This window comes from Lycium barbarum, chromosome 5 (genome assembly GCF_019175385.1).
Source record: "Lycium barbarum isolate Lr01 chromosome 5, ASM1917538v2, whole genome shotgun sequence".
Taxonomy (NCBI): domain Eukaryota; kingdom Viridiplantae; phylum Streptophyta; class Magnoliopsida; order Solanales; family Solanaceae; genus Lycium; species Lycium barbarum.
The window spans coordinates 139,015,618-139,041,045 of NC_083341.1; the positions used below are offsets into that span (position 1 = coordinate 139,015,618).

The following is a 25,428-nucleotide window of genomic DNA, read 5'->3' on the forward strand; positions in this document are numbered from 1 at the left end:
TTAGTTCTTAACTTTGCGTGCTGCCGTTTGAGCTGGAGCTTGAAGGGGTGTTGGTGGTAATGAACCCTGAATGGGGCAGAGACTTCTAAGTGTAAAAGGGAAAAACGAACTCAAAGGAAAAATCTTAGGCAAACAACTATCCTCAAAGTGTAATGCAGCTTTGCAACATTGAGGACTAATCAATCGAGGTTGAATACTTAAGAAAGATGTTATAAGTTCCTCGACACATCCAGAAACACTTAACACCGTTGCTAAACATTTTGGGATACCCGGAAGAAGACCATTACCGACATGACCCTCTAAACCTGGCAAAAGGCCGCCACCTTCAAGTAATTGTGAGACGCTGGGAGAAACCTCGATGGATATGCACAAGAAAATAAGCGCATATGCATAGACAGAAGAAGCCATTTTTTTACTTACCGACTATATAAGTTAGTTACAATTGTATTTGAGTTAAGAAAGCTTTGGATTTGGTGAAGATTTCGAAGGAGGATGACATATTTATATTGTAGGATGTAATGTTAATGTATGTTGAACTTTTAATTTCCTTAAATGTCTTTAATATGAGAACTTTATTGTATATTTGAATAGTTATAATCAATTGTCTTTTAAGTTTTAATTGGCATTAAGAGAGTTCCATGCATCTGTGCAATATTTATTTGGATCTATGACACATTAAGAAGTAGTATTTATTATATCTATATATTTGTAGTTCATAAATGGTAGTACATTATCACAAAAATAAAAAAAAACACAAGAATTATGTTGAACTAAATACATTAAAACTGAATTGTTGCTTCGTAGTAGCAATGATCAATCGGAGCATTTCTTTTGTGACATTGATGTGTCGTGAAATTACGGCATCGATGCTAATACCTTAAGCTTTTGTGACTTTTCAAGCACTTTTGATGTTACTTTTCGTGTGTTTATGTCGTTTTGTAGGATAAGATGTCCGGAAAGCATAACGGAGAAAAATAGAGCAAAAAATTAGAACCAGCAGCACCTGTTAGATGCAAGTGCTACATGCCAACAACTTCCTGTGAAGCATGTACTGCAGCAAACGATGACAGAGATATTGAAGAACTGAAGATAGTTGGTGCAAGCACAACCAATTGAATCTCAAGTAACTTTCCTATTCCTAGCTCAATCAAAGTAAATGGGTGAGTCTTAGGGTTAGCTAATCCCTTAAGAAACATTAAAGAACAAGATTAATTAAAACAACAAACACCCACGTCAATGGCAATAAAGATCATTCAATACATAAGCATAACAAGAGGGTTCATCCAACTTTGCAAATGAATATTTTCATAAACAAGATTAAAGTTATGGAATAAAATTCTACACACTTAGATATACAATACAAAGCAAGGAATTGAAGAAATGAGTGAAGGGTTAAGAAATTTCTTATCAAAACTTCAAATATCCAATCCCCAAGTGTGGTGTAGGAACCCTAGTCTCCAAAACATGTGTTGGATGGCCAAAGATATGTTTTACAAACCCTAAAAGAGTATTTATAACATTCCAAAAGCGGGAACAAATTGTGGACAAAAATGCCCTGCGTGCAGCACATGCTGCAGCAAGTGCTACTCGCAGGCACAACATGCTGCAGCAAGAACGTTCGTTTGGAGATCACATAGGGACTTTTTGAGCTTGTAATGTAGGCTTAGGGAAGGGTAGGATAAGTATTTGGGATACAAGTGACTACGCCCTCCTCGAACACTACATACTATTTTTTTGTGCATACAAGTGACTACGCCCTCCTCGAACACTGGATACAGCACTAAGGTTTTTTTCACAAGCCTTAGAGTGTGATATCAAGCACAACCAATTGAATCTCAAGTAACTTTCCTATTTCTAGCTCAAGTTATTAGATGAGGTTTAAAACCCCAAATTCTTGTTAATTAATCTTTCCCAATCACAATTTTCCTCTTCCGAGCTCAAATCGAAGTAAATGAGGGGGGGGGGGGGGGGGGGTCTTAGGGTTAGCTAATCCCTTAAGAAACATTAAAGAACAAGATTAACTAAAACAACATCAACTCACTTCATTAGCAATAAAAATCATTCAATACATAAGCACAACAAGAGTTTCATCCAACACTTTAATCATAGAATATTTCCATAAACAACATTCAAGTGAAGAAAATTAATATTACACACTTAGATATTCATTACAAAGCAAGGAATCAAAGAAATGGAGAAAAGTTTAAGTCATCAATATATATAATTGAATTTTTTAAACACGTGCCTACAAAATTTTACTATCTCTTCTATCTCAGCAATATTTATAACTAATTCATTTCTTAATTCATGAATCTCTTTATACTCTCAAGTGTTTACCTCATGAATATTGCTTGTGCTTCTTATGATCGTGTGAAGCGCGGATAAATATAATAATATTAACATAATAAGCACATCCATTTTAATTTGACGTTTGAGCATTGCCACAACAAACCAACAATTAATTGTTCATTTTGACATTGACACAACAAACCAACAATTCAGTTTTAACGTATTATTAGTGAGCTTAAATTTTTTATGCAGTCAAGGGGGCAAGCATATCTGAAAATTAATTGTTCACTTTGACTCCGTTCAATTTAGTTCAATCCTTTTTTCTTTTTTTTTCTAGAGGATGTACTACCATTTATGAACTACAAATAAATATAATAGACATTGCTACTTAATGTCCATAGATGCAAGTAAATATTTCACAGATTCTTAGAACTTAAATGACAATTGATTACAACTATTAAAATGTACATTAAGGTCCTCGTATTAAAGACATTTAAAGAAATTAAAAAATCAACCTGCATTAACATTACATCCTACAATATAAATATGACATCCTCCCTCCAAATCTTCATCAAGTTCCAAATCCTCTCAACACTCCAAACACAAACTAATCATAACCATCTTATATATTCAGTAAGAATAAATGGCTTCTTCTATCTATGCGTATGCACTTATTTTCTTGTGCATATCCATCGAAGTTTCTCCGAGTGTCTCACAATTACATGGAGGTGATGATCTTTTGCCAGGTTTAGACCGTCAAGTCAGTAATAGTCTTGTTTTGGATACCACAAAATGTATAGCATCGGTGTTAGATGTTCCTGGATGTGTTGAGGAAATTATAACATCTCTCTTAAGTATTCAATTACGATTGATTGGTCCTCAATGCTGCAAAGCTGCATTAGAATTTGAGGATAGTTGTTTGCCTAATATCTTCCCTCTGAGTTCTCTTTTCCCTTTTACACTTAGGAGTCTCTGCCCCATTCAGGGTTCATTACCACCAACACCCCCTCAACTTCTAGTTCCAACAGTAGCACGCAAAGTTAAGAACTAAGTTGTTTAGTTATCATCATTTTAATTCTTTTTAATAAACCGGTGGTGATCGGACTTGCACCTCTGCATAATTAGTACCATATTGAATCTTATGATTGTTTTATTTAAATGATGAAGTGGTTAGATAATACACATTTTATTTATTTAAATGTCTTTGAGTATCTACATACGTGCAAATCAATGGTGGATCTAGGATTTTTGTTAAGGGTGATCGAAAAATAAAAATATAGTGCTTGGGATTTGAACTTGGAACCTCAAGATAAATTATGAACTCCCTAAACCATTGAGTCAACCTCTAATTTGTTTTTAAGGTGTTCAAAATCAATATATGTACATAATAAGTAAGAAAATTACCTTTTATATGCAGTGTAATTGGTGAACACCCTGGAGAACCCCTACATCCGCCCCTACGTGCAATAAAGATTTATTATTGTTGAATGTCAACTTTAATATATACCAATACCAGTTACAAGAGAATACGTTCGATACATATACTCGTGGTAAAAGAGGAACAAAAAATGCAAAGCAATAAATGAAATCAATATCTTCAAAGCTTTAATAACTCTTCAGCTGTTAAATTTGCCAAAACTGTTAGCAGGGGAATTTCCTGCAAATTCACAACGAGATTAAAATTTCCATTTTTTCATCGATTACTTACATATTCACTTAGAAAATGGTACTTGCAGATAATTTTCCCCGCATAGGTGTTATTGTCATGCTAATTGGCAACAAATGTACCTGGCAAAATATTCTCCTCAACTAAGTATTCAAGAGTTTAGGAATTTTCAGATTTCTGAAAATAATTCCCAAACAAAATTCTCATCTAAATTCACACTTTTCTTGTAATGGCGAACATACATTAACAATTCATCATAAATTTACTAGCTTTATGATAACAATCAACTTATCGAACTTTTATCCTTTATTTAATCTTGGACCGGCAATATATGTGAGTGACATAGTTGCAAATTGCAATAACAAGAGAATTATCAAAAGTTTTCTTTAACGAAAAAGGGTCATGTTTGCCCATGTACTATTACAAATAAGTCATATTTGTCCTTCGTTATACTTTTTTGATATATTTGCCCTTGTACTCTGAAAAATAGTCATATTTACCCCTACTCCATTAAATTCTCATGCCCCCACATAAAATTACCTACGTGGCTTTTATTTTCCCCAATTAAATCTGATTACCATTTAAATCATTTTAACCGACTCGCCCTACCCGCTAAAAATTAAAACCCAAAATTTTCATTGTTCATCCATGGTGGATACAGTTTTACCACTTAAATTTCATCCAACCAACCTATTTTTCTTCAGATTCAATTCATAAAAGCTTCATTGTTCATCCATGCTGAAAAATTCAATTTTCCCCTTTTTTTTCTTTTCTTTTTTTGCAAATCTGCTTTGGTTCGAGTCAGTTTCTTTATTTTTCGTATATGTTCTGCCATTTTAGTTGTGTGGAATTGTGAGATTTTTATTTTTATTTTCGTATATGTTCTGCCATTTTAGTTGTGTGGAATTGTGAGATTTTTATTTTTATTTTCGTTTCTGGAGACTCGGAGGACTTCCCAGTGGAGATGGGGTTGCACCAGGGATCAACTCTTAGCCCATTTTTATTTGTCTTTGTGATGGATGGTTTGACGTGGCAAATTCAAGGTGAGGTGCCATCGTGCATGTTATTTGCGGATGACATAGTCTTGATTGACGAGACCCATAGCAGAGTGAATGCTAAGCTTGAGGTGTGGAGACAAACTCTGGAGTCTAAAGGGCTTCAAGTTGAGTATGACAGAGACAGAGTACTTGGAGTGTAAGTTCAGCGACGTGACACATGAGGCTGTTGTGCAAGTGAGCCTTGGTACCCAGTCCATCCAAAAGAAAGGAAGTTTCAACTATCTTGGGTTTATTATTCAAGGAAATGAGGATGTTGACGATGATGTCACGCATCGTATTGGTGCAAGGTGGATGAAATGGCGGCTCGCTTCAAGAGTGTTGTGTGGTAAGAAGGTGCCACCAAAGCTTAAAGGCTACTTCCACAAAGTGGTGATGAGACCGATTTTGTTGTACGGGGAGGAGTGTTGCGCAGTCAAGAACTCGCACGTCCAAAAGATGAAAGTTGCAGAAAATGAGAATGTTGTGATGGATGTGTGGGCACACTAGGAGAGATAGGATTAGGAATGAACATATCCGGGATAAGGTTGGGGTGGCATCGGTAGAGGACAAGATGCGGGAAGCGCGGCTGAGATGGTTTGGGCATGTGAAGAGGAGAGACACAGATGCCCCAAGGTATAGGTGTGAGAGGTTGGCTATGGACGGTTTCAGAAGAGGTAGAGGTAGGCCGAAGAAGCATTGGAGAGAGGTGCTTAGACAGGACATGGCGCATTTCCAGCTTACCGAGGACATGACCTTGGATAGGAAGCTATGGAGGACTTGTCATACTCCATTTTAACCGGAGTCAAAATTAGAGTACAACATATTGGTGATTCCTGTTTTTTGTTTATGTTAAGGAGTCGCCACCTAATTATTTATGGTGAATTAGGACACATAAATTTATTAAAGTTATTTTAAAGTTAGCTCTGTTTTAAAAGTCTGCGAAACTTAAGATTCTAGGTAAGGGTTCAATTAGTCTAAAGGAAAGGTATTAGGCATCCTTTAAGATCCATTAACAATGGTTGACCGACCGGACTTAGGTGAATTAATAAGGCTAAGATCTTGCGGAAACGTCCAACTAATTTAAAGTAGTTGTTTAAAATAACATAAATTTAGTCATTGAAAAATAGCAGTAGTAGACTGGAATTAAATAGTGAACTAAAGGAGATCAAATTTTGCATGGTCGGCCAAAGAAAGTCATTTATAAAGTTCACATTCCAAGGTGGATTAAAGGTGTCTATTAAGGACTCACGTTTTGAAAGCTCATTTTTTTTCTTCTTTGAAAATGTTGCTGACGCCATTTTATTTTTTATGAAAAATGTGGAGTTTTGACATGGAAAAGGTTGAGAAATGCCAAAAAGAATCCAAATGACTTCACCTAATATACCTGACATAACATCCTCCAAATTAAAAACTTTGTCTAATTGCCCCCTTTCTATATGACAACAGGTACTCTTCACTACTGCCTAAAAACTATAGAATATTCCAGCTAGTATCTTACGCTAATTCCGAGTTTTAAGAAGTAGTGAATATATAATAAAAAATAAATGTTAGCCACACCAACAGATAATCAAAGATAGTATCGTAGATAATGAAAGCCATTTTCGACTTCCACATGCGATATGAATGCTCTGCAAGATGCCGCTTAGGCCATGCAAGAGAGAGTTGATGGTGGATATCGTACTAACTCCGTGTGAAAGCGGCGTCGTTGAGTCTCAAAGTGAGACCCTTCGGCTCCGGTATTCATGCAAAATAAAAGAAAAAATAGGATTAGAATAATGATAAGACTCATAACGAATATTAAAATCAGAGAAGGAAATTCACAACTTGCAAGCAAATATTTCGTAAGTGTCATGATGCCTATAACTATCCAAATTTAACTCCTGGTACAGCGAGGTTTGAACTGATCCTTCGCATTGGACCAGTGCTTTAGCGTGAATAACCAAAGAGAAAGGGAAGGCCCTAGTTTGAACTAAACGATTAGTTAACCAACTCAAATTATTAACTATAAACTAAACCCAACTCCCAATAACATAAGCGAGGTGAAACTGAGTGTAAGCGAACATGAAATCTAGGCAGGAATCATCGCAGTCCAAGAAAATTCATGCTATTTAACCATAGACAAAGTTAACACCTTTTTCATATCTCAAATGATACACATATAGGTTAAAATAGTTAAGTCCTCTTTGTTAAAGTTTGAAAGCACAAGGAAAGAACAGGGCAGATTTTGGCATCGCGCTATATTCTACTTCTTCTATCTAGTTTTTAACTAATTGAGTGAGAGAGGAGAGTTACAGCCTCATAGTCTGAAATAATGGATTTCTACAAAAACTAGAGCTGGACAGTACCAAATCAACTACATACTCCAAAGCCGATTCACAACAACGACAAGACTTTCTATAGATTTTTTAGTTTTACAGAAAAAAGAAACTATTCAGGACCTAATCCTGCACAACCAAACAGTTTAAAACAAGTCTAAAAAATTCATTCATAACTTAGTTGTTAAAGATAGAACCAAATCAGCCCCTTTTGTTTGAAAGAAAACGAGATCTCTTCACTGTAGGCTTTGCCCAAGACCAACCCATCATATCTTAAAATATTTGCGCAGGAACAGATAGCTTATCACAGAATTTTAAACTGTAAGGTTAGATAAGGAGAACTTTCAGTGTTTTTACTTTCATTCAGAGGCATACAATACCAGTTTTTTCTTTAACTCATTACCATACTGCTTGAGAAACATTTTTTGAAATAAATTGATAATGCTTCATACACAAGTTCATGAAATCTGTTTATATGACCTGTCACCTTTACACCTAAACTAGACTCGAGATTAAATTAGGCTATTCGTCAGCTATAGCAGCTACGCGAAATAAGAAATGCAAACATACTTTTGAATCACAAATGGCAACAGCAAGATACTAAACATGATTTTTCTATACTAACATAATTTAACAGAACGATAAGTCGAAATAGCATCGGATTTCACCTGTTTGTGGTGCAGTGAACTGAGTATCGACAACCTCGAATCTACTCGAACATGACGAGCTCGAACTTGAAAAGAGTTTTTCGAATCGAAAACTTCGGTATCAGCCGAAACAGTATATTCTTATTGAAAGAAAAAGAAATTCCAAAAAATTCCCCTAATCAGTGTTCTCCTCCCTAAACACTCCATATCCCCTCTTCTAAAACAATGTTCAGTCCCCAATCAGTGTTTAATCCCCAAATCGTGTTGAATCCCCCGATTTTTTTTTACATACTCGACTTCGAAATCGTAAAAGAGCAAACAGAAATATGGGTTTCAATTTTTTTTTGCTCCCCCCCCCCCCCCCCCCTCAGATACTGAATAATCCTTTTTTTAAAAATAAAATAAAAATGATCCCCTCTGTTCTAAGACCAAAATCCCCCTTTCTAAAACAATCCTCCCTCTCCTCCAAAACTGAATCCCCCCCTCAAATGTCTAAAGAAGGCCCTATTTGTAGGGTTCCGATTCGGGTTTAAGAAAAAGAGGAGCGTATGAGAGAAGACGAAGGCGTGGGGAACAAGAGGAAGTGGGGAGCAGAGGCGTGGGGGACAGACAAGGTGGAAGTGGCAGGGAGCAGGTGTGGTGGAGAGGAACGTGAGGGGGGGGGGGGGGGGGGGCTAGAGAGGGAAAAGAGAAAAGAAGGGATTAGGTTTAGTTTTTTTTTTTTTTAGGATAGAAGATGAAAATGTGGGGGTTGGGCCGGGTCAGGTATAGAAATAGTGGGCTGGTCCGAAATTAACATGGGGGTGAGTTGAATTTTAAGTGTGGGCTGAATTGTTTTTGGATAGGGGAATAATGTGGGCTGGTCCGTTTGTTGGTCCGAAAATGAGTTCTTCTTTCTTTGTTTCAATTATTTGTGGGCTTCTAATTTGACAACTAGTACAATATTTATTATGTGAAGATAAATAGTAATTAGTATATAGAAAGTAAGGATTTAACAAAGTAAAATTAATTTAACGAGTAGAAATGCTAAAATGAAACGATGACGAACCATTTAAAATTTGTGATAAAGTAAAATAGCGAAAAATGAAAGTAGAGATATTAATACTAGTAGCAATAAAAAATAATAGTGAAAATAAAGTATTTAGTTCGTCAATAAATTTAAAAGCCCGTAGAAATAAAAAATAGGAAGAAAGGAGGGACAAAATTGGGTGTCAACAGATGCCCCTCTTCGACCGGAGACGATGTAAGAGTCTTCGGGTGAAGAAGTTGATGTAGTAGCCAATTTTGTTCCGACCAACAAATACGAACTTGGGAAAATATGGGTTAGGAGAATTGGTGGAAAATATTATGAAGGCAGAAGGAATTATGGTCGAACCCGTTTCGAGTTGCCTACCTATCTCGGGTTTTGTAAGAATCAAGCTGCATGAAGTTTGAAAGAAGTGGGTCGATGCTGACGCTACGCTTTCTGCCCCAGTGTTGAATTATGGTGAGACTGGGACATAGAAAAGGCTTACATGATTGTGAAAGAAGCTGATTGAGTAGAGTTTTAGCGGGGGATATGAAAGAGAAATTAACCTACGTATCACATGTTTGTGAATGTAGGCGGAGTTGAGTTCGAGAGTAGATCTGTGACCTTTGCTTATGAGTTTGATATTCCTCTTCAGCATGTTTGCCCCAGTTCACTGCATAAGATAAAGTTCCACGTTGCGCTGCGTCTCTGTAGATTGTACTTTCTGTCAAAACTGAAATTCATGTCAAAATCAGTAATACAGTTTGGCATAAAGTTGAAAGTACACAACTTATAAAGAATGTAAAAATGATAATAAATATGAGTGTGAGAGTGAAGATGAAGCCGTGTGGCTTATAATGAGGTCGCGTGTCCAAATGTTGTCTCTGGTTGTCTTCAGGGACTTGAATGAATGCGTGATGTTTATGCTGAAGATGTAATAATATCTCTAGTTGCCGTTTGAAGATGATAGTGATAAGGCCTCCGGCTGTCTTCCGGGACTTGATGATAAATGATGTAGCCAAATGATGTCTCCGGTTGTCTTCGGAGACTTAATGATAATTCCTGTAAAGTTCAAGGTAAAGTCGTTAGAGTTGGTAAAGTGAATGATAAAATAGAGAGTAAAGTCATAGTGTAGCCGTCTGGCTTATGCGTATGAGGCCGTGTAGCCATGTGATGTCTTCGGAGACTTGATGAAGATTCCCGTAAAGTCTGGGTAAAGTCGTAAAGTGGATGATGTCTCCGGTTGTCTTCGGAGCTTTGATGATAATTCCTGTAAAATTCAGGGTAAAGTCATTAAAGTTGGTAAAGTGAATGATAAAGTAGAGAGTAAGGTCATAGAGTAGCCATTCGGCTTATGCATGTGAGGCCGTATAGCCGAGTGATGCCCCCGGTTATCTTCGGAGACTTGATGAAAATCCCTGCAAAGTTCAGGATAAAGTCGTTAAAGTTGGTAAAGTAAATGATAAAGTAATTGGTAGAGTAGAGTGATAGTGTAGCCGTCTGGCTTATGATGTTGAGGCCGTATAGCCGAGTGTTGCCCCCGGTTGTCTTCGGAGACTTGATGATAATCCCTGCAAAGTTCAGGATAAAGTCGTTAAAGTTGGTAAAGTAAGTGATAAAGTAATGGATAAAGTAGGGGGTAGAGTAAGAGTGTAGCCGTTTGGCTTGTGCAGAAGAGGCTGAATAGCCAAATGACGCCTCCAGTTGTCTTCGGAGATGCCTCCAGTTGTCTTCGGAGACTTAACATTGATTCCTGCAAAGTTCAGAGTAAAGTGGTTAAAGTTGGTAAAGTATATAATAAATTAATTGATAAAGTATGGAGTAAAGTGATAGAATAGCTGTTTGGCTTATGATGTTGATGGTATCGTGACAGGCCGAACTAATGACATGTGATCCTGATTTAATTCGCCTTCAATTTCGTCAACCTACAAAAACAGGTATATAAAGTCATAAAGTTATTGTGATAAAAATAAAATTAAAGATAAAGTTGGAAATAAAGCTGCTTGGCTTTTAAGGCGAGGCCGTAATGGCCAAGCGATGCTTTTAGCCGTGATCGATAGACTTGACTGTTGGTCTCGCGGCCTTTTGGTTCCTGCACTCAAAGAAAAATTCTTAGTTTGGGAGGGGGAAGTTGATTCGTGTTGACTCGAAGCTTGACGTTGTTGGTTCTCCATTCGTCTTATTTGTTTGGATCTCGTGACCCCCGTTCAAGCCTCGGTAGATTAACAGTAGTGAAACAATTGAAAGAAAGTATTTCTTTTGAAAGGTAGGTATGTAAGTATATGTATACGGAAATGTAACTATATGTATATAGGTTGTGAAATATATGTATGTAAGGAAATATATATATGTAAATATATGTATGTAAGTTGTAAAATATTTCTGCCAACTTCAGATTGTGACACTTCTAAAGTAATTGGTCTATGATACTTTCTGTCTGGTAGCCTTAATCTTGTCGATATCTAACTCTAATCTTTCAAAATATGCTCCAGTTTTTTATTCAGCAGGGTGTACTAAACCTATGTTGTAGTGTGACCGAACCTTGTATAGGTTGCCTACGTATCCGCCAAGGAATCAGGTCAGAACGTAGTTCGTGAGGTTCATAAAAATGGTTTGAAATTTTCTAATAAAGGGACCGAACCCGATATGGATTGCCTACGTATCCCACCAAGGGAATCAAGTCAGCGTAGTTCTGTTATATAAATGGTAAAAGATTTGTTGAATTTTATCTAAGTGTGACGGACCTGTATGTTGATAGTCTACGAATCCCGCCGAGGGAATCAGGCTATGTGTAGTTCTCCTTACATAAGGGGATTTTGGATTTTCTGTTATAATGCAACCGAACCCTATGTGGGCTGCCTACGAATCCCACCACGGGAATCAGGTCGGAACGTAGTTCGTACGGATTGTTCAAGGAAAGGTTGAAAACTAGGTTGTCTAAACTAATGTCGTCCTTGATTTCTTCTTGACTGATAGCCTTGAGGCTTGTGTCATTGTCTATCGGCTATTTCGATTTCTTTCAACTGGAATCTTGTTTTATCCTCCAAATTCTTTATTATTTTCTCGAGACTATGTTATTCATCGTTCATTTTATGTCACAATCGTAGAGTTGGCAGTTTTGAAAAATAAAGTAGAAAATAACAATAATGGATGATTAAGGAAAATCAGAAATGCATTCATAGGTTTTGCAATTTAAGCTTCCAAAGAAGAAGCAAAACAAACAAAAGTTTTGGGTACGATTCAAGCCTCAATTTAAAAAACAAGTTCACTACATGTTCATACTACCAAGACTCCCGGCGAATCCGGGACGGAGTACAAGTCCAATTCTTCAGAGTCTCTCCTAGTTCGGCATCTCGTGTGGTAGGTGTCTCGGTGTTGTGAGTAGTTGTAGCAGTAATCTTCATGTGCGTTTGCCTTTGGATTGTTCCTACGGGAGCGACAAAAGTTGATGACATGCCCTTTTTCATCCTTCCAATTGACGTAATAACTTCTTTCAAACTTTGGCATCTTCATGAGCAGGTAAAGGATTGTTGACCACATTGGGCTTAGCTCCAGTGAGCTAGACTACTCCTTCCTTAATCAGGGCTTCGATGTTGTTTTTAAGCCCATAGCAATCTTCAGTGGCGTGCCCAGCAACTCCAGAATGGTATGCACAGCGCTTGGAACCATCAAACCATTTTGGGATAGGATCGGGAATTTTCCTTCAATCGGTTGTATTACGCCTGCTGCTTTCATTCTTTCAAACAATTGAGCCAAGGGTTCAGCGAACCGAGTGTAATTATGGGTGTTTTTGGTGTCAGGGTTTGGACGGGTTCTGGGTGTAGCATGTGGTCGATTTTGATAAGTGGGAGCTTGAATAGATTGGTATGGACGTGGGTTTTGATGTGGAGGTGCTCGGGGTTGATAGTAATTTGCTTGGGCGTTGTAGACAGGGTAAGGAGATAGTGGAGCTTGGTAGGGTTCAGTGTAGTGGTAAGGGTAGAAATGTTGTTGTGGGTGGTTAAAGTATGTAATGGCTTGGCTCGGCTCATGCCCTTAGACGTTCATGACTGCAGCGACATCTTCTTTCTTCTTTTTAACCCCGCCGACAGAACCAGATTGAATAGCTTTGTTTATTGCTTGCAAAGCAATAAGATCCTGAATTTTTCCCGATTTGATTCCTTCTTCTAAGGCTTCTCCCATTCGGACAACTTCTGTGAATTTTTGTCCCATCATACCTATCATTTTCTCATAAAATACACCAGCCTGGCATTCAATGAAAGTAGCAGTCATTTCTCTATCATTCATCGGAGGTTGAACCCTGGCCGCTTCTGATCTCCAGCGTAACGCATACTCGCGGAACGTCTCAGTTGACTTCTTGGTTAACTTAGTCAAGTAGACTCTATCTGGCGTGATATCAGTGTTAAAACTGAATCTGTCCATAAAGTCTTGCGTCATGTCACTCCAACCACGCCATTTACGGACGTCCTGTTGTGTATACCAAGTAAGAGCCTCACCAGATAAGTTTCTTATGAAGAGCTTCATCCTTATGTTCTGGTCTCTACCTACTCCAACCAGTTTGTCACAATAGGCCCTTAAGTGTGTATGAGGGTCGCCTGTTCCATTGAATGTATCAACTTTCGGCGGCTTGTAGCCTACGGGAAAATCGACGTCAGGCTGAACACACAGATCTTCGTATTCTACATTTTTGCTTCCCCTGGCGACTTGAAGGTTTCTCATCGCTTCTTTGAGACTGTGGATCTCTTTTAGCAATATGTTATCTGCCCCTGCTTTTGCATCCTTTTCCATTTCCTCGTATTGATCTACCTCGGGTTGGAACCTGACTGTTACTGGGTTGGTAAAGGCTTGTGTTTCCGCTGCATATACCAGAGGAACATATTGCGCATTTGGGGTGACAAAATGTGCCCCTTGTAGATGGTGGGTTGGATAAGTTTGGACAGTGGGGGTGTTTTGGACTGGAGGTGGTATGTTATAAGTGGTGTTTGTAGGTAGTTGGTTTGGTGGGTTTAGAGGAGTAGTTGTAAGTGGTGGATTAGTGTTGGTGGATGAAGGAATATAAGGGGTGTGAGCTAGCGATTGACTTGGTGGGTTGGCGGGTAATGGATTAGAAGTAGCATAGGTAGTGTAGGTGGGTGGTTGACTTTGTGGAGGGGTATAGACAGATGATGGATTTGGTGGATTTGCGGGGGTGATCGGAGGTAAGTTGTTGTTGGTAGGTGCATTGTTTTGTGGAGGAAAATGCTCAGGAACTGGAGATTCGAGTGATGGGAAACGAGGTGGGTTTGGTGCAGTATTTCTAGGTTCAGGGGGTGGACTCTGGAGTGTGATGGACAAATTGGTCAAGTCCCTAACCCGATTTAGTTCTCCACGTAGATTCTCAATTTCCTGAGTCAGGCGGGCGATATGTTCATCATGTTGAATATTAGTTCTGTGTTCGGAAGTCTCGGGGGGATCACCAGAGATCACGATGTTTTCCACACCAGTTGAAATAGGTGCGGCCGGATCAGACATAGTAATTTCATTTCCTTGAACAGCCCAACTACGTTCAGGTAACGATGACGTCTTTGACCTTGTGATGTAAGGATGGTCGGCCATCGAGTGTCAACACGAATCAACTCTTTGGGAATAAACATAAAAAGAAACATAAAGTGCAAATGATGTCAGTGTCATTTACCTATCTAGGTAAAGTCATGATCACGTAGAGTCAAATAAGTCATGTAGCAAATAATTCGTCAAATAAAGTCAAACAAATTGTCAAACAAATGTAAACGATTATATCAAACAATAATAACGCGTCTTAATATGCATGTGACCTCTTTGTGCCAGAGGTAGGCCTAACGTTTGTTTGAAGGGTAAAGTGTGCCATAATACGTCATCCCGTTGCTTTGATTAATTAAACAAATTCTATTTCCCCAAAATAAAGTACAAAAGTAGTGTAATATTTATTACATGTCAAATGAATATAACATAAAGAGTTTCCTAACCTAAGTAAAGTAAATACAATTTCCTATGTCTAAATTTCAGCTTCGTTTTGTGATGTCATTGATCTTCGTCATTCGTTGTACTCCAATGCAATTCCATACCTGTCATAGAAGCGTTAGTCATTCCCTACCTCCTAAATTTTAATTAATTGGAGCAAATAGTCAATATTTAGGCACAATTATCCTTCAAACATGCACATAAAGTATGATTGGTGTCACTCGGGGTCGTGAACCCGCTTGGACGTTTGGGTAAAGTCGTCTAATGGGTTTAATACACCAAGGGTATTAAGTCTCCTAGGTCATGAAATGTATGCTCCTAATAAAGGGTGTTGGTTTAGCTCTATCTTAGGCTGACTAAGAGTTGGCTTCCTATGACACAAGGTTCCCCCAAGCGGACAACTTGGGAGTGGAAAGTTCGTGACCGTCGACTGCACCGATCGACTAAATCCACAAGATCAATCCAACTAAAGGGGTAATTTAGTAGTGCACGGGCGCGAACCGCGAAGCCGTTTTAAGTGTGTGAATATGTGTGAGTTTTCCAGGAGTGGAAGAAATATGAACGGAATGACAGTTTATCAAAGCAGTAACATTTAAACAGTTGATATCAAACAAACAATTAATAGAGTGTAAGCAGTTCATAGCATGTGAAAATAGTTTAAGCAAATAAAGTAACTAAGTTAGCACACAAAGCCTAATTAAATCTAAGTCCGTTATGGTTAGAACCTAGGTAGAGTCCCCAGCAGAGTCGCCAAGCTGTCATACCCCATTTTAACCGGAGTCAAAATTAGAGTACAACATATTGGTGATTCCTATTTTTTGTTTATGTTAAGGAGTCGCCACCTAATTATTTATGGTGAATTAGGACACCTAAATTTATTAAAGTTATTGTAAAGTTAGCTCTGTTTTAAAAGTCTGCGAAACTTAAGATTCTAGGTAAGGGTTCAATTAGTCTAAAGGGAAGGTATTAGGCATCCTTTAAGACCCATTAACAATGGTTGACCGACCGGACTTAGGTGAATTAATAAGGCTAAGATCTTGCGGAAACGTCCAACTAATTTAAAGTAGTGATTTAAAATAACATAAATTTAGTCATTGAAAAATAGCAGTAGTAGACTGGAATTAAATAGTGAACTAAAGGAGATCAAATTTTGCATGGTCGGCCAAAGAAAGTCATTTATAAAGTTCACATTCCAAGGTGGATTAAAGGTGTCTATTAAGGACTCACGTTTTGAAAGCTCATTTTTTTTCTTCTTTGAAAATGTTGCTGACGCCATTTTATTTTTTATGAAAAATGTGGAGTTTTGACATGGAAAAGGTTGAGAAATGCCAAAAAGAATCCAAATGACTTCACCTAATATACCTGACATAACATCCTCCAAATTAAAAACTTTGTCTAATTGCCCCCTTTCTATATGACAACAGGTACTCTTCACTACTGCCTAAAAACTATAGAATATTCCAGCTAGTATCTTACGCTAATTCCGAGTTTTAAGAAGTAGTAAATATATAATAAAAAATAAATGTTAGCCACACCAACAGATAATCAAAGATAGTATCGTAGATAATGAAAGCCATTTTCGACTTCCACATGCGATATGAATGCTCTGCAAGATGCCGCTTAGGCCATGCAAGAGAGAGTTGATGGTGGATATCGTACTAACTCCGTGTGAAAGCGGCGTCGTTGAGTCTCAAAGTGAGACCCTTCGGCTCCGGTATTCATGCAAAATAAAAGAAAAAATAGGATTAGAATAATGATAAGACTCATAACGAATATTAAAATCAGAGAAGGAAATTCACAACTTGCAAGCAAATATTTCGTAAGTGTCATGATGCCTATAACTATCCAAATTTAACTCCTGGTACAGCGAGGTTTGAACTGATCCTTCGCATTGGACCAGTGCTTTAGCGTGAATAACCAAAGAGAAAGGGAAGGCCCTAGTTTGAACTAAACGATTAGTTAACCAACTCAAATTATTAACTATAAACTAAACCCAACTCCCAATAACATAAGCGAGGTGAAACTGAGTGTAAGCGAACATGAAATCTAGGCAGGAATCATCGCAGTCCAAGAAAATTCATGCTATTTAACCATAGACAAAGTTAACACCTTTTTCATATCTCAAATGATACACATATAGGTTAAAATAGTTAAGTCCTCTTTGTTAAAGTTTGAAAGCACAAGGAAAGAACAGGGCAGATTTTGGCATCGCGCTATATTCTACTTCTTCTATCTAGTTTTTAACTAATTGAGTGAGAGAGGAGAGTTACAGCCTCATAGTCTGAAATAATGGATTTCTACAAAAACTAGAGCTGGACAGTACCAAATCAACTACATACTCCAAAGCCGATTCACAACAACGACAAGACTTTCTATAGATTTTTTAGTTTTACAGAAAAAAGAAACTATTCAGGACCTAATCCTGCACAACCAAACAGTTTAAAACAAGTCTAAAAAATTCATTCATAACTTAGTTGTTAAAGATAGAACCAAATCAGCTCCTTTTGTTTGAAAGAAAACGAGATCTCTTCACTGTAGGCTTTGCCCAAGACCAACCCATCATATCTTAAAATATTTGCGCAGGACCAGATAGCTTATCACAGAATTTTAAACTATAAGGCTAGATAAGGAGAACTTTCAGTGTTTTTACTTTCATTCAGAGGCATACAATACCAGTTTTTTCTTTAACTCATTACCATACTGCTTGAGAAACATTTTTTGAAATAAATTGATAATGCTTCATACACAAGTTCATGAAATCTGTTTATATGACCTGTCACCTTTACACCTAAACTAGACTCGAGATTAAATTAGGCTATTCGTCAGCTATAGCAGCTACGCGAAATAAGAAATGCAAACATACTTTTGAATCACAAATGGCAACAGCAAGATACTAAACATGATTTTTCTATACTAACATAATTTAACAGAACGATAAGTCGAAATAGCATCGGATTTCACCTGTTTGTGGTGCAGTGAACTGAGTATCGACAACCTCGAATCTACTCGAACATGACGAGCTCGAACTTGAAAAGAGTTTTTCGAATCGAAAACTTCGGTATCAGCCGAAACAGTATATTCTTATTGAAAGAAAAAGAAATTCCAAAAAATTCCCCTAATCAGTGTTCTCCTCCCTAAACACTCCATATCCCCTCTTCTAAAACAATGTTCAGTCCCCAATCAGTGTTTAATCCCCAAATCGTGTTGAATCCCCCGATTTTTTTTACATACTCGACTTCGAAATCGTAAAAGAGCAAACAGAAATATGGGTTTCAATTTTTTTTTGCTCCCCCCCCCCCCCCCCCCCTCAGATACTGAATAATCCTTTTTTTAAAAATAAAATAAAAATGATCCCCTCTGTTCTAAGACCAAAATCCCCCTTTCTAAAACAATCCTCCCTCTCCTCCAAAACTGAATCCCCCCCTCAAATGTCTAAAGAAGGCCCTATTTGTAGGGTTCCGATTCGGGTTTAAGAAAAAGAGGAGCGTATGAGAGAAGACGAAGGCGTGGGGAACAAGAGGAAGTGGGGAGCAGAGGCGTGGGGGACAGACAAGGTGGAAGTGGCAGGGAGCAGGTGTGGTGGAGAGGAACGTGAGGGGGGGGGGGGCGGCTAGAGAGGGAAAAGAGAAAAGAAGGGATTAGGTTTAGTTTTTTTTTTTTTTTAGGATAGAAGATGAAAATGTGGGGGTTGGGCCGGGTCAGGTATAGAAATAGTGGGCTGGTCCGAAATTAACATGGGGGTGAGTTGAATTTTAAGTGTGGGCTGAATTGTTTTTGGATAGGGGAATAATGTGGGCTGGTCCGTTTGTTGGTCCGAAAATGAGTTCTTCTTTCTTTGTTTCAATTATTTGTGGGCTTCTAATTTGACAACTAGTACAATATTTATTATGTGAAGATAAATAGTAATTAGTATATAGAAAGTAAGGATTTAACAAAGTAAAATTAATTTAACGAGTAGAAATGCTAAAATGAAACGATGACGAACCATTTAAAATTTGTGATAAAGTAAAATAGCGAAAAATGAAAGTAGAGATATTAATACTAGTAGCAATAAAAAATAATAGTGAAAATAAAGTATTTAGTTCGTCAATAAATTTAAAAGCCCGTAGAAATAAAAAATAGGAATAAAGGAGGGACAAAATTGGGTGTCAACAGATGCCCCTCTTCGACCGGAGACGATGTAAGAGTCTTCGGGTGAAGAAGTTGATGTAGTAGCCAATTTTGTTCCGACCAACAAATACGAACTTGGGAAAATATGGGTTAGGAGAATTGGTGGAAAATATTATGAAGGCAGAAGGAATTATGGTCGAACCCGTTTCGAGTTGCCTACCTATCTCGGGTTTTGTAAGAATCAAGCTGCATGAAGTTTGAAAGAAGTGGGTCGATGCTGACGCTACGCTTTCTGCCCCAGTGTTGAATTATGGTGAGACTGGGACATAGAAAAGGCTTACATGATTGTGAAAGAAGCTGATTGAGTAGAGTTTTAGCGGGGGATATGAAAGAGAAATTAACCTACGTATCACGTGTTTGTGAATGTAGGCGGAGTTGAGTTCGAGAGTAGATCTGTGACCTTTGCTTATGAGTTTGATATTCCTCTTCAGCATGTTTGCCCCAGTTCACTGCATAAGATAAAGTTCCACGTTGCGCTGCGTCTCTGTAGATTGTACTTTCTGTCAAAACTGAAATTCATGTCAAAATCAGTAATACAGTTTGGCATAAAGTTGAAAGTACACAACTTATAAAGAATGTAAAAATGATAATAAATATGAGTGTGAGAGTGAAGATGAAGCCGTGTGGCTTATAATGAGGTCGCGTGTCCAAATGTTGTCTCTGGTTGTCTTCAGGGACTTGAATGAATGCGTGATGTTTATGCTGAAGATGTAATAATATCTCTAGTTGCCGTTTGAAGATGATAGTGATAAGGCCTCCGGCTGTCTTCCGGGACTTGATGATAAATGATGTAGCCAAATGATGTCTCCGGTTGTCTTCGGAGACTTAATGATAATTCCTGTAAAGTTCAAGGTAAAGTCGTTAGAGTTGGTAAAGTGAATGATAAAATAGAGAGTAAAGTCATAGTGTAGCCGTCTGGCTTATGCGTATGAGGCCGTGTAGCCATGTGATGTCTTCGGAGACTTGATGAAGATTCCCGTAAAGTCTGGGTAAAGTCGTAAAGTGGATGATGTCTCCGGTTGTCTTCGGAGCTTTGATGATAATTCCTGTAAAATTCAGGGTAAAGTCATTAAAGTTGGTAAAGTGAATGATAAAGTAGAGAGTAAGGTCATAGAGTAGCCATTCGGCTTATGCATGTGAGGCCGTATAGCCGAGTGATGCCCCCGGTTATCTTCGGAGACTTGATGAAAATCCCTGCAAAGTTCAGGATAAAGTCGTTAAAGTTGGTAAAGTAAATGATAAAGTAATTGGTAGAGTAGAGTGATAGTGTAGCCGTCTGGCTTATGATGTTGAGGCCGTATAGCCGAGTGATGCCCCCGGTTGTCTTCGGAGACTTGATGATAATCCCTGCAAAGTTCAGGATAAAGTCGTTAAAGTTGGTAAAGTAAGTGATAAAGTAATGGATAAAGTAGGGGGTAGAGTAAGAGTGTAGCCGTTTGGCTTGTGCAGACGAGGCTGAATAGCCAAATGACGCCTCCAGTTGTCTTCGGAGATGCCTCCAGTTGTCTTCGGAGACTTAACATTGATTCCTGCAAAGTTCAGAGTAAAGTGGTTAAAGTTGGTAAAGTATATAATAAATTAATTGATAAAGTATGGAGTAAAGTGATAGAATAGCTGTTTGGCTTATGATGTTGATGGTATCGTGACAGGCCGAACTAATGACATGTGATCCTGATTTAATTCGCCTTCAATTTCGTCAACCTACAAAAACAGGTATATAAAGTCATAAAGTTATTGTGATAAAAATAAAATTAAAGATAAAGTTGGAAATAAAGCTGCTTGGCATTTAAGGCGAGGCCGTAATGGCCAAGCGATGCTTTTAGCCGTGATCGATAGACTTGACTGTTGGTCTCGCGGCCTTTTGGTTCCTGCACTCAAAGAAAAATTCTTAGTTTGGGAGGGGGAAGTTGATTCGTGTTGACTCGAAGCTTGACGTTGTTGGTTCTCCATTCGTCTTATTTGTTTGGATCTCGTGACCCCCGTTCAAGCCTCGGTAGATTAACAGTAGTGAAACAATTGAAAGAAAGTATTTCTTTTGAAAGGTAGGTATGTAAGTATATGTATACGGAAATGTAACTATATGTATATAGGTTGTGAAATATATGTATGTAAGGAAATATATATATGTAAATATATGTATGTAAGTTGTAAAATATTTCTGCCAACTTCAGATTGTGACACTTCTAAAGTAATTGGTCTATGATACTTTCTGTCTGGTAGCCTTAATCTTGTCGATATCTAACTCTAATCTTTCAAAATATGCTCCAGTTTTTTATTCAGCAGGGTGTACTAAACCTATGTTGTAGTGTGACCGAACCTTGTATAGGTTGCCTACGTATCCGCCAAGGAATCAGGTCAGAACGTAGTTCGTGAGGTTCATAAAAATGGTTTGAAATTTTCTAATAAAGGGACCGAACCCGATATGGATTGCCTACGTATCCCACCAAGGGAATCAAGTCAGCGTAGTTCTGTTATATAAATGGTAAAAGATTTGTTGAATTTTATCTAAGTGTGACGGACCTGTATGTTGATAGTCTACGAATCCCGCCGAGGGAATCAGGCTATGTGTAGTTCTCCTTACATAAGGGGATTTTGGATTTTCTGTTATAATGCAACCGAACCCTATGTGGGCTGCCTACGTATCCCACCACGGGAATCAGGTCGGAACGTAGTTCGTACGGATTGTTAAAGGAAAGGTTGCAAACTAGGTTGTCTAAACTAATGTCGTCCTTGATTTCTTCTTGACTGATAGCCTTGAGGCTTGTGTCATTGTCTATCGGCTATTTCGATTTCTTTCAACTGGAATCTTGTTTTATCCTCCAAATTCTTTATTATTTTCTCGAGACTATGTTATTCATCGTTCATTTTATGTCACAATCGTAGAGTTGGCAGTTTTGAAAAATAAAGTAGAAAATAACAATAATGGATGATTAAGGAAAATCAGAAATGCATTCATAGGTTTTGCAATTTAAGCTTCCAAAGAAGAAGCAAAACAAACAAAAGTTTTGGGTACGATTCAAGCCTCAATTTAAAAAACAAGTTCACTACATGTTCATACTACCAAGACTCCCGGCGAATCCGGGACGGAGTACAAGTCCAATTCTTCAGAGTCTCTCCTAGTTCGGCATCTCATGTGGTAGGTGTCTCGGTGTTGTGAGTAGTTGTAGCAGTAATCTTCATGTGCGTTTGCCTTTGGATTGTTCCTACGGGAGCGACAAAAGTTGATGACATGCCCTTTTTCATTCTTCCAATTGACGTAATAACTTCTTTCAAACTTTGGCATCTTCATGAGCAGGTAAAGGATTGTTGACCACATTGGGCTTAGCTCCAGTGAGCTAGACTACTCCTTCCTTAATCAGGGCTTCGATTTTGTTTTTAAGCCCATAGCAATCTTCAGTGGCGTGCCCAGCAACTCCAGAATGGTATGCACAGCGCTTGGAACCATCACACCATTTTGGGATAGGATCGGGAATTTTCCTTCAATCGGTTGTATTACGCCTGCTGCTTTCATTCTTTCAAACAATTGAGCCAAGGGTTCAGCGAACCGAGTGTAATTATGGGTGTTTTTGGTGTCAGGGTTAGGACGGGTTCTGGGTGTAGCATGTGGTCGATTTTGATAAGTGGGAGCTTGAATAGATTGGTATGGACGTGGGTTTTGATGTGGAGGTGCTCGGGGTTGATAGTAATTTGCTTGGGCGTTGTAGACAGGGTAAGGAGATAGTGGAGCTTGGTAGGGTTCAGTGTAGTGGTAAGGGTAGAAATGTTGTTGTGGGTGGTTAAAGTATGTAATGGCTTGGCTCGGCTCATGCCCTTAGACGTTCATGACTGCAGCGACATCTTCTTTCTTCTTTTTAACCCCGCCGACAGAACCAGATTGAATAGCTTTGTTTATTGCTTGCAAAGCAATAAGATCCTGAATTTTTCCCGATTTGATTCCTTCTTCTAAGGCTTCTCCCATTCGGACAACTTCTGTGAATTTTTGTCCCATCATACCTATCATTTTCTCATAAAATACACCAGCCTGGCATTCAATGAAAGTAGCAGTCATTTCTCTATCATTCATCGGAGGTTGAACCCTGGCCGCTTCTGATCTCCAGCGTAACGCATACTCGCGGAACGTCTCAGTTGACTTCTTGGTTAACTTAGTCAAGTAGACTCTATCTGGCGTGATATCAGTGTTAAAACTGAATCTGTCCATAAAGTCTTGCGTCATGTCACTCCAACCACGCCATTTACGGACGTCCTGTTGTGTATACCAAGTAAGAGCCTCACCAGATAAGTTTCTTATGAAGAGCTTCATCCTTATGTTCTGGTCTCTACCTACTCCAACCAGTTTGTCACAATAGGCCCTTAAGTGTGTATGAGGGTCGCCTGTTCCATTGAATGTATCAACTTTCGGCGGCTTGTAGCCTACGGGAAAATCGACGTCAGGCTGAACACACAGATCTTCGTATTCTACATTTTTGCTTCCCCTGGCGACTTGAAGGTTTCTCATCGCTTCTTTGAGACTGTGGATCTCTTTTAGCAATATGTTATCTGCCCCTGCTTTTGCATCCTTTTCCATTTCCTCGTATTGATCTACCTCGGGTTGGAACCTGACTGTTACTGGGTTGGTAAAGGCTTGTGTTTCCGCTGCATATACCAGAGGAACATATTGCGCATTTGGGGTGACAAAATGTGCCCCTTGTAGATGGTGGGTTGGATAAGTTTGGACAGTGGGGGTGTTTTGGACTGGAGGTGGTATGTTATAAGTGGTGTTTGTAGGTAGTTGGTTTGGTGGGTTTAGAGGAGTAGTTGTAAGTGGTGGATTAGTGTTGGTGGATGAAGGAATATAAGGGGTGTGAGCTAGCGATTGACTTGGTGGGTTGGCGGGTAATGGATTAGAAGTAGCATAGGTAGTGTAGGTGGGTGGTTGACTTTGTGGAGGGGTATAGACAGATGATGGATTTGGTGGATTTGCGGGGGTGATCGGAGGTAAGTTGTTGTTGGTAGGTGCATTGTTTTGTGGAGGAAAATGCTCAGGAACTGGAGATTCGAGTGATGGGAAACGAGGTGGGTTTGGTGCAGTATTTCTAGGTTCAGGGGGTGGACTCTGGAGTGTGATGGACAAATTGGTCAAGTCCCTAACCCGATTTAGTTCTCCACGTAGATTCTCAATTTCCTGAGTCAGGCGGGCGATATGTTCATCATGTTGAATATTAGTTCTGTGTTCGGAAGTCTCGGGGGGATCACCAGAGATCACGATGTTTTCCACACCAGTTGAAATAGGTGCGGCCGGATCAGACATAGTAATTTCATTTCCTTGAACAGCCCAACTACGTTCAGGTAACGATGACGTCTTTGACCTTGTGATGTAAGGATGGTCGGCCATCGAGTGTCAACACGAATCAACTCTTTGGGAATAAACATAAAAAGAAACATAAAGTGCAAATGATGTCAGTGTCATTTACCTATCTAGGTAAAGTCATGATCACGTAGAGTCAAATAAGTCATGTAGCAAATAATTCGTCAAATAAAGTCAAACAAATTGTCAAACAAATGTAAACGATTATATCAAACAATAATAACGCGTCTTAATATGCATGTGACCTCTTTGTGCCAGAGGTAGGCCTAACGTTTGTTTGAAGGGTAAAGTGTGCCATAATACGTCATCCCGTTGCTTTGATTAATTAAACAAATTCTATTTCCCCAAAATAAAGTACAAAAGTAGTGTAATATTTATTACATGTCAAATGAATATAACATAAAGAGTTTCCTAACCTAAGTAAAGTAAATACAATTTCCTATGTCTAAATTTCAGCTTCGTTTTGTGATGTCATTGATCTTCGTCATTCGTTGTACTCCAATGCAATTCCATACCTGTCATAGAAGCGTTAGTCATTCCCTACCTCCTAAATTTTAATTAATTGGAGCAAATAGTCAATATTTAGGCACAATTATCCTTCAAACATGCACATAAAGTATGATTGGTGTCACTCGGGGTCGTGAACCCGCTTGGACGTTTGGGTAAAGTCGTCTAATGGGTTTAATACACCAAGGGTATTAAGTCTCCTAGGTCATGAAATGTATGCTCCTAATAAAGGGTGTTGGTTTAGCTCTATCTTAGGCTGACTAAGAGTTGGCTTCCTATGACACAAGGTTCCCCCAAGCGGACAACTTGGGAGTGGAAAGTTCGTGACCGTCGACTGCACCGATCGACTAAATCCACAAGATCAATCCAACTAAAGGGGTAATTTAGTAGTGCACGGGCGCGAACCGCGAAGCCGTTTTAAGTGTGTGAATATGTGTGAGTTTTCCAGGAGTGGAAGAAATATGA

The 25,428-nt window shown here is 38.6% G+C and overlaps 2 protein-coding genes across 2 annotated transcripts; one reads left to right on the forward strand and one right to left on the reverse strand.

The window, feature by feature from the left end:
* On the reverse strand, nt 1–408 carry LOC132639902 (uncharacterized). The gene has a single exon (XM_060356288.1). The coding sequence runs from the start codon at nt 406–408 to the stop codon at nt 1–3; it is 408 nt and encodes a 135-aa protein (XP_060212271.1).
* Nucleotides 409–2,932: 2,524 nt separating this feature from the next.
* Nucleotides 2,933–3,340, forward strand: LOC132639903 (uncharacterized). Its single transcript, XM_060356290.1, has one exon. The coding sequence runs from the start codon at nt 2,933–2,935 to the stop codon at nt 3,338–3,340; it is 408 nt and encodes a 135-aa protein (XP_060212273.1).
* Nucleotides 3,341–25,428: the final 22,088 nt, after the last annotated feature.

Bases quoted from the DNA above. Each gene is read 5' to 3' on its own strand.
- LOC132639903 (XM_060356290.1), top strand. From the start codon at position 2,933: ATGGCTTCTTCTATCTATGCGTATGCACTTATTTTCTTGTGCATATCC.
- LOC132639902 (XM_060356288.1), bottom strand. From the start codon at position 408: ATGGCTTCTTCTGTCTATGCATATGCGCTTATTTTCTTGTGCATATCC.